Source organism: Tenebrio molitor, chromosome 3 (assembly GCF_963966145.1).
Source record: "Tenebrio molitor chromosome 3, icTenMoli1.1, whole genome shotgun sequence".
Lineage (NCBI taxonomy): Eukaryota > Metazoa > Arthropoda > Insecta > Coleoptera > Tenebrionidae > Tenebrio > Tenebrio molitor.
Window position 1 is genome coordinate 18046690 of NC_091048.1, and position 8887 is coordinate 18055576.

The 8887-nt window shown below is 32.4% G+C and overlaps 1 protein-coding gene across 1 annotated transcript; it reads right to left on the minus strand.

The window, feature by feature from the left end:
- Positions 1 to 4832: 4832 nt before the first annotated feature.
- LOC138125382 (UDP-glycosyltransferase UGT5-like) lies at positions 4833 to 6835 on the minus strand. Its single transcript, XM_069040653.1, has 4 exons — positions 6325 to 6835; positions 5473 to 6273; positions 5200 to 5419; positions 4833 to 5147 (listed from the first exon to the last, which is right to left on the minus strand). The coding sequence occupies exons 1-4, from the start codon at positions 6560 to 6562 to the stop codon at positions 4850 to 4852; spliced, it is 1557 nt and encodes a 518-aa protein (XP_068896754.1). The 5' UTR covers positions 6563 to 6835; the 3' UTR covers positions 4833 to 4849.
- Between the last annotated feature and the right edge of the window lie 2052 nt (positions 6836 to 8887).

The window sequence follows — 8887 nt, forward strand, 5'->3', positions numbered from 1 at the left end:
GCTTTGCAAAACACTTTCCCTGAACTTTCTTTGAATAATAATTCCGGATATTGTTCACATCCAAGCAAAAATTGATTCAGATATTTTCGGCATATTGTTTTTAAAGGCACTTTTCGTTACGACTAGGACTAGCAGACCGTTTGTGATTGAATGTTGCAAAATGCAAATTCACGTATAGCGATTTAAATTCTTCGAAAGAAAGGGTCGACATCGTTAGCAGGTCCCTCTATCTGAACAAAAAAAATCTGGAAAATTGCAGAAATATGCACTAATATGCATTTTTCGCCAAAATATGCTCAAGGTGCTTCAAATATGCAAAATATGCATTTTTGAAATGACGTAATTTCATTCAAAATTTGTTAATATGCCCAGAAAATCTAAAATTTTGTCTATATACGCCATAGAATCAAATATGCAATTTGCTCACCATACGGTGAGCGTTTTCCTGAAGGAGTTCTTCCGTCCCGTTGTACTTTTGTGGAGCTACATCAGCATTTATGTGAGGTTGGTTCTGACTGATTCCAATACGATGGCGTCCCCGATCCTCCATTTAACCCCTCAGGATTTTAATTTTTGAGGCCACACGAAAGATTTGGTTTACGAAGTTGAAATAAATACAGAAGGCCAACAACAGAAACGCGTAACAGACGCCGCGAACCAGATTCGTAAAAACCCAGAAATGCTGAATTCTGTTTATGAAAATTGGTATCGGCGCACTCAAATGTGCTTAAATGCCAACGGAAGGCACACAGAACATTTATTATAAAATCATTTTTCTAGTCTAGTTTACCTTTCATAAGTTAGTAAATATTGTCAGTTAGAGTTGAAAGTACGAATATGTAAAGTGTAAATAAATTTATTCAATACATTATTTTGGCTATTTAACCACAATTAATTCGATTTAGTTTGTCAGATTTGAGATTTGTCATAAACGATTCAGGTACCTATGTTGCTTAGATACTGTCATCCTTACAAACACCAACAATTAATTCCTGAGTAGGTAGGTATTTTTGTGGTCAGCAGCGTCGAATGGGTGTGGATGGGGGTCAATTTATCTCCATTATTTTGGACCTAATGAAACGGGGATATTTGGACTTGTTAGGTCCTTCTAATGACCCAGAATTTTTTTGGCAGGTTATATCGGGACCACCCTGTATACTGGGTGCCCCAAAATTCGCGGAACAACTCAATGAGGTAATGTCAATTCATGTTAGAAAATAACGAGAAAAATAATTAAAAAATTCTATACCTCTTAGATTTGAAGATATGGGGGCCCAAAAGGTGCAGCTTTGATCTCATTTATTTTAAATAATAAAAAAGATTTTGACTATTTGTCTTTTGCTACCCAGTGGCATAATAATTTTGAACGATTGTGATCAGGTTTGCAATTATTTTCTCCATTATTTCCAGCATTTCCAAGTAGTAATTTTGTTCGTTTTACCTCAAACAGCGTACGGCAACACGGCTTTGATTTTTCCCTCTCATTTCCATGGATACAACAAAAATTAAATATTTGCAGACTATTGGGATGCATAGAATGTTTTTAAATGTTGCCACATTTAGTGTAACAAATAGGTCCATATCTTCTACAAAAAAGAAGATTGATTTTTTTAAACATTTTTACCTGATTTCTTAATGACTATTTAACAACGTACTACTACGTTGTTCCGCGAATTTTGGGGCACCCAGTATACAGGTGCCCCAGAGTTGCGAAAAAGCTCCACAACTTGTTTGTTATTAAAGATATCAACTTTTTCTTTTTTCTAGATGATAGCTACGCTTCTACTCCATATTCGGAAAATATTGCGGTATATATACAGAGTGTCCCAATATTATAAAAACACTAAAGTTATGTTTTTTTAAATGGAAACTACCCAGTTTGATTTTATTTTTGAACTCTATGCTAAATTATGAATCAAATTTATACAGGTCGTTTTTACTTATCTGCCATCGTTTTTAATCAGTGGCGCTTTTTTTACCAGAATTTCGAATTGCAGGGGTCCCTTCGAAAATTCGTAGCTTCCAAATCGTTGCACATAAATTAAAATGATTGAAGCTGTTTGATTTCTGAATGTTTGCTGCATCTGCTGAGTGTTTACTCAACAACCTGCTTAGTCCCATATGCCTACTGCGATTTTTTAAACATAACGAATTAAAAATGTTAAAAACTCATTTTTTTCAAATGGCACCCCGTATTTATTATTGCACTGATCGAAAGCTTTTTTGACAAGCTTTTGAACAATATAGGTTTGTATAGTCGAATCTGAAAATCTAGAGTGCTATCCTAAAATCGCTAAATTTGGTACAATTTTTCCGTTAAAAAGACAATATAAAAATCTAGTAGGCTTAACAAAAGATAATCACACAATATGGTCACTCCATAAAGATGAATCAACCAACAAAACAGTGTTTAACAATTGAACATTTAATTATTTTAGTGATTTTTAGTGATTTTAAGATAGCACCCTAGATTTTCACATTCGGCTATACAAACGCTATACAGTTGGAAAGCTTGTCAAAAAAGCTTTCGACCAGTGTAATAATAAATGCAGGGTGCCATTTGAAAAAAATGAGTTTCTGACATTTGTAGTTTGTTATATTTAAAAAATCGCAGTAGGCATATGCGACTAAGCACATTATTGAGTAAACACTTAACAGATGCGTCAAACATTCAGGAATCAAACAGTGCCAATTATTTTAATTTATGTGCAACGATTTGGATGGTACGAATTTTCGAAGGGACCCCTGCACTATCTAGGGTGCTATCTTAAAATCATTAAAATAATGAAATGTTTAATTGTTAAACACTGTTTTGTTGGTTGATTCATCTTTATGGAGTGACCATATTGTGTGATTATCTTTTGTTAGGCCTACAAGATTTTTGAATTGTCATTTTAACGGAAAAAATTGCACCAAATTTAGCGATTTTAGGATAGCACCCTAGATTTTCAGATTCGACTATACAAACCTATATTGTTCAAAAGCGTGTCAAAAAAGCTTTCGACCAGTACAATAATAAATACGGGGTGCCATTTGAAAAAAAATAGTTTTTAACATTTTTAATTCGTTATGTTTAAAAAATCGCAGTAGGCATATGCGACTAAGCAGGTTGTTGAGTAAACACTCAGCAGATGCAGCAAACATTCAGAAATCAAACAGCGTCAATAATTTTCATTTATGTGCAACGATTTGGAAGCTACGAATTTTCGAAGGGACCCCTGCAATTCGAAATTCTGGTAAAAAAAGCGTCACTGATTAAAAACGATGGCAGTAAGTAAAAACGACCTGTATAAATTTGATTCATAATTTAACATAGAGTTCAAAAATAAAATCAAACTGGGTAGTTTCCATTTAAAAAAACATAACTTTAGTGTTTTTATAATATTGGGACACTCTGTATATATACCGCAATATTTTCCGAATATGCAGTATAAGCGTAGCTATCATCTAGAAAAAAGAAAAAGTTGATATCTTTAATAACAAACAAGTTATGGAGCTTTTTCGCAACTCTGGGACACCCTGTATATATTATATTCGTTTCTGATACTAGATGTAAATGTAAAATTAAATTTTAAGGCCACTTTTATTAACATTATGTATGCCTATTTGCAGCCGTTTAGGCGTAATTTCAATTTTTTGAATAAAATATTTTTTTTTATAAGCAATTGTTTTATTTGAAATTTTATTCAAAAATAGCATTGCAATAAATATTAGATAACAACAAAACAATAAAAAATAAGCAAATTAACAAAAAATATTTTAATGGTAATGATTTCATTGAAAATATTTTTTTGTTAATTTGCTTATTTTTTATTATTTCGTTGTTATCTACTGTTTATTGCATGTGATTTTTGAATAAAAATTCAAATAAAACAATTGTTTGATAAAAAAAAAGAATATTTTACTCAAAAAATCGAAATTACGCCAAAACGGCTGGGAATAGGCATACACAATGTTAATAAAAGTAGGCTTAGAATTAAATTTTACATTTATATCTAGTGTCACAAATGGTGGTTGCCGTTTAAAAAAATGAGGTTTTTGACATTTTTTGAATAGCAATTTTGAAAAATTTCAGTAGGTGTATGAAACATAAAAAAAATTCATTAATGGCGGAAAAGATCGGCCACGTATTTAGGAATTCAACTAAAAAAAATCAATTATTTATTTCCGATGGTTCAAGAGTTATAAATTTCTTAATGAAGCCCTGCAACCTCGCTTTTTTGCAAAAAAGATGACATAGGTCAAAAACGATGACAGATAAGTGTTGACAAAAAGATGTTCTAAACTCAAAATTTAACGTAGAATCGAAATGTGAAATCAAAATGAGGCCTTTCCATTTAAAAAAATAAAGATGGCGTCGATTTCCGGTATTTCCGGAAGTGCCACCATTTTGAAAATATTTCATTTGAACTTCGAGTAGTCGATTATAGTCAACTACCAATTTTCATATTAATATGATTTGGGGAAATCAGAAAGTTTCTAATGAACGGGCTACGTGAATCAGCCTGTATACAGTTACTCCTGCAGCTCTGCACTGAGGTCAGTCAGGTCAACAACTTGAACAGATTAAAACAATTACAAATTGAAATATATAAATAATTATTAATTAACCAATAAAGTTCATAAAATCAAATATCAAAAATGTAGATGTGAGCTTTCTCTTCATCTAATATACTCGTAAAACGAAAAAAATACTACGTAGTACTTACTCATCCTAAAATTGTCCTTGTCTAGTATAATGTGATAACAAGATATTTATTTTACAATTAACTCTAATGAAGAAAATAGAGAAACAGAAAATTATATAGATATTATCTAATAAATAAAAAGAATAAGAAATAATATCTTTCTATTTATTCTTTTTTGCTTCACTTATTTGTTTAGTTTTAAACTTGCTGCATATATATTTGATAATTTTTTTGATAGTAATGTAAAAAACTAAAGATACTACAACTGCAACGAGAACAAGAAAACTAATTACATCAACCATCTCTCTCTGGTACCATTTCAAATCGAGTCCCGCAGATCTCAAATGTGGGGCTCCTTTATGACGAATTACATGTTCAATCCAATATATTGCAGAATCAAGGGGTTTCATAGGTCTATCTTTCATGACCTTGGATCGTTGCTGGATATTTTTTCGATATCTAGAAATTTAAAACCGTCAGATTATTGAGAAAACTATTATACTGTACTCACCTCGGATTATTCAAAATTTCATTAATTGCCCAACTAAGCTTTTCTTCTGTTATTTCAGTTAATGGCACGCTAATAGCAAACCCATTGTTTACTGCAGATGCAATATTAGTTTTTTGCTCCGTAAGAATGGGAATACCAATGATTGGTACTCCATGATACACAGTTTCCATAGTACTTAGTAAGCCTCCGTGAGATATAAAAATTCGAACATTGGGATGAGCTTAAATTTAAAAATAGTGAAATGAGTCATTTTTTTAACTATGGACTTCTCACCGAGAATATCTTGCTGAGGAAGCCATTTCATAATTTTAACGTTTGGAGGAGTGTCAGGTAAATCTGTTTCAAACTTCCACAGCACCTGTTGTTTGATTTTGGAAAATGCTTTTAGAAGGGTATCGCGTACATGTTCACTAAAGTCTTTGCTTTTTAAATTAGAGCCCATTGAAAAGAGGATCACACCGTCTTTGGCGTTGTCAAGAAAATTCTGCAAATCGTCTGGTAATTTTTTAGGTGGATTTATATGGTAGCCTCCAATTTCAATTATACTTGGTACCAGAGGGACGGCGTCGTTTACGCTAACGTGTGAATTTGCAAGGATCAAACTGACATTATACAATACGTCATCCAATTCAAGGTCGGTGTCAATATATCTTTTGAAAACTGTTCTTTGTCTGGGTAAATGCATCACTTGTGTAGAGACGTCGTATATTAAATTTAAGCCAAAGCTTTGCAGTCTTTGCCAAAAATTCATATACCTCGTTAGTGAACTCCTTAAATTAGGCACGTAGGACGATGGAGCTGGGTTCGCCATTATGTAATTGGCAAGACAGTTTGTAGCTACAGTACTCATTAAAATAACGGGAGCTTTAAAATGGTGACCGAGTCCTATTAGAGCTTCGTTTAGAAAATGTTCCATAATGACAACATCGAATTTTTCTCCAGAATTCAACAGTTTTTGTACATTCTTGTTCTTAAATGTACGATCGGCTATTTCGTAGCCCATCATATAAATAAAATCCAAGTTTTCATACATTCCGACGTTGCCCCTGTTCAAAAGATTTTTCAATAATAAATCTGGAAAACATAATATAACTACTGTCCTCTTTGTATGATATACTTACTTACCCCCTATATAACCTACAAGCTCCTCTACAGAAACATCTGTATAGTTTTTTATAGGAGTTTTTTGAGGATATGAATTAATGAAAGTAATTTCATGACCCCTATCAACTAATTCCTTTGCAACACGAAAAACTAACGCAAAGTGACTATGAGATGGCATCGGTACAACAAATAACATCTTGGCACTTTCGACAGCCCATAGGGATCCACATAGTAAAAAAATTATTAAGTGTCCCTTCATTGTACAAAATTCAATAAAATAATAACACTACTTCAGTGACTCTAAATTTTGAATGAATAAAACTAAGGTTATAGTTGTCCTATTTATAAATAAACTTATCACTTTTATCAGTGTATCCATAAATGAATATCGGAATTACTTTTCACAATTTCTCGACTAGTCATATTACAAAATTGTTATTTACATTATTATATTAACTCATCATCATTGCAAAGTGCTTATCATTACTCAACCTTGGATCAACTGTATAATCATCACTTGAGTCTTTTCATTTAATCTTTGAGTTACTGTCTCTAAAAACGTGACTAATTTCAATAAAGAAATAAAAATACATCAAGGTTCAAAAATATTAATATACAGTGTCCAAGAATCCGCTGAAAATGTCAACAACAAGTCAAAGTATGTTATTAAATAAAGAAACGGGCATTTACAAAATGTGAAATTCTCGAACATATTACTTTTTTTCTAAAAGTAAGTTAGGCAACACAATGGATTTCTTCCTTGGTTTTAACTTTTTTTTCCATTTTGACGTTTAAAATTGACTAGTTTAACGTCCGTCAAAAAAAAGTGCAAGTTTTTTCATTGGTTTGCGTTCGTAAAATATGTGATTTTTGAATCGGTCAAGAAGCGTTAAAAAAGTTCCGTAGCGTGTCATTTTTTAACGCAATTATAAAATTTTTCATTCATAATTAGTAGTTTTTTTTAACGAGTTCGTATGTAAATTGGGATTTTTTTGGCATGAGTGGACCAATTTAAAACGCGAGTAAAACGAGCGTTTTAAAGGTCCACGGGTTCACACAGGAGAAAATTTTCAAATTTTGAGTGTCGAAAAAATTGTTATCTAAACTTACGGGCGACAAAAAATTTTTGTGTGCAACTCGTTAGTAAAGTATCGCTTCGCTCGAGCGGCAAATTTTCCTTCTCATAAAAAAAAAGTATTACTTTACTCACTTGTTGCAGAAATAACTATTATTCACAATCTGTTAGTAACGTACAGCTTTTCTAACCTCTTAAAGGTTGGAAAGTGAGCGATTAGTCGTGTACACATCAACCGGTCAGTAATGGTGAAAAGAGGAGTCAGTAATGAGTCGTAAGCGGTTAGTAATGAAACCCATAACTGACCTGTGGTGGCGCTACTGTAGCACCAATCGCGAAAATCTCTGTACGTTTTTCTGATATCGTAATCTGCTTTTCTCAGGTAAGAGATTGAGTGTTAATTTGTGTGCGGATTCCTGCAATTCTGGGGAGGGTACACTCTATTTCACTATCGCACATTTTGTTTGTTAAAAGATGTTAGCAAATATCAATTTGGTTTGACTTGTTTAAATGATCGCTCGGTATTACGGAGGTTGGTTTTTATTTATTTTTTATTATTATAATGTTGCTTGTTTTATTAAATGAGTGATTGTGAATAAAATTTGACTTCTTACACCATAATGTTGAAGTTTCTCTAAAAGTATTTCATGATTTATGCAATCGAATGCTTTGGACAAATCTAGAAATGTAGCCGATAAAATGCTTCCATCTTCATATGTTTGTATTATCCTGTTAACTACTTCCAATAGAGCTGTTATGGTGGATCTACTTTTTCTGTATCCATATTGTCTTTCAGAGAAGAAACCCTGTTTATCGAAATAATCTGTTAATCTAATTTTAATTGCTAATTCTAAGATTTTTGGCAATGCAGGTAGAATTGCTATTGGCCTGTAGTTCTGCACTTCTTACTTATTTCCTTTTTTGTAAATTGGCACGATTTTACTTTTCTTCAGTTGCTCGGGAAAATACCCTTCCTCAAAACACGAATTGATTATGATGTGTAGTGGATAAGAAATGAAATCGATACTGATCTTCAGAACCTTACCAGATATATCATAGATGTCTTTGGTATTAGAGTTTGCCAGTTGTAGTATTAAACTATGCACTTCTTGTGGAGTGGTTGGTCTTAGGAAAAAATAATTTTTATTTGATGTGATAAATTTCTTTAGATATGTCATTGGAGAGTTGTCATTTTCATCCGAGAATGTTTCGGCTGTGCTTAACTGACTCGCCAAAAAATTGAATTGAAAACTATCTGCTGTCAGATGCGGCACAGTTTCATGGTACGAGTAGTTTACTCCGTTTAAGCTTTTAACTATTTTCCATATCGTTGAAGATTTGTTATTGGAATTTTCAATTAAATTGCTGTAGTAGTTTTTATTTGCCTGGTTGATGCTTGCTTTATATGCAATCCTCAGTTTGTTATACATATTTTTAGTTTGTGACGAACCTGTACATTTTCTAACGACATCTAACGCTTCAAGTACATTTCGTTTTCTTTCAAGTTCT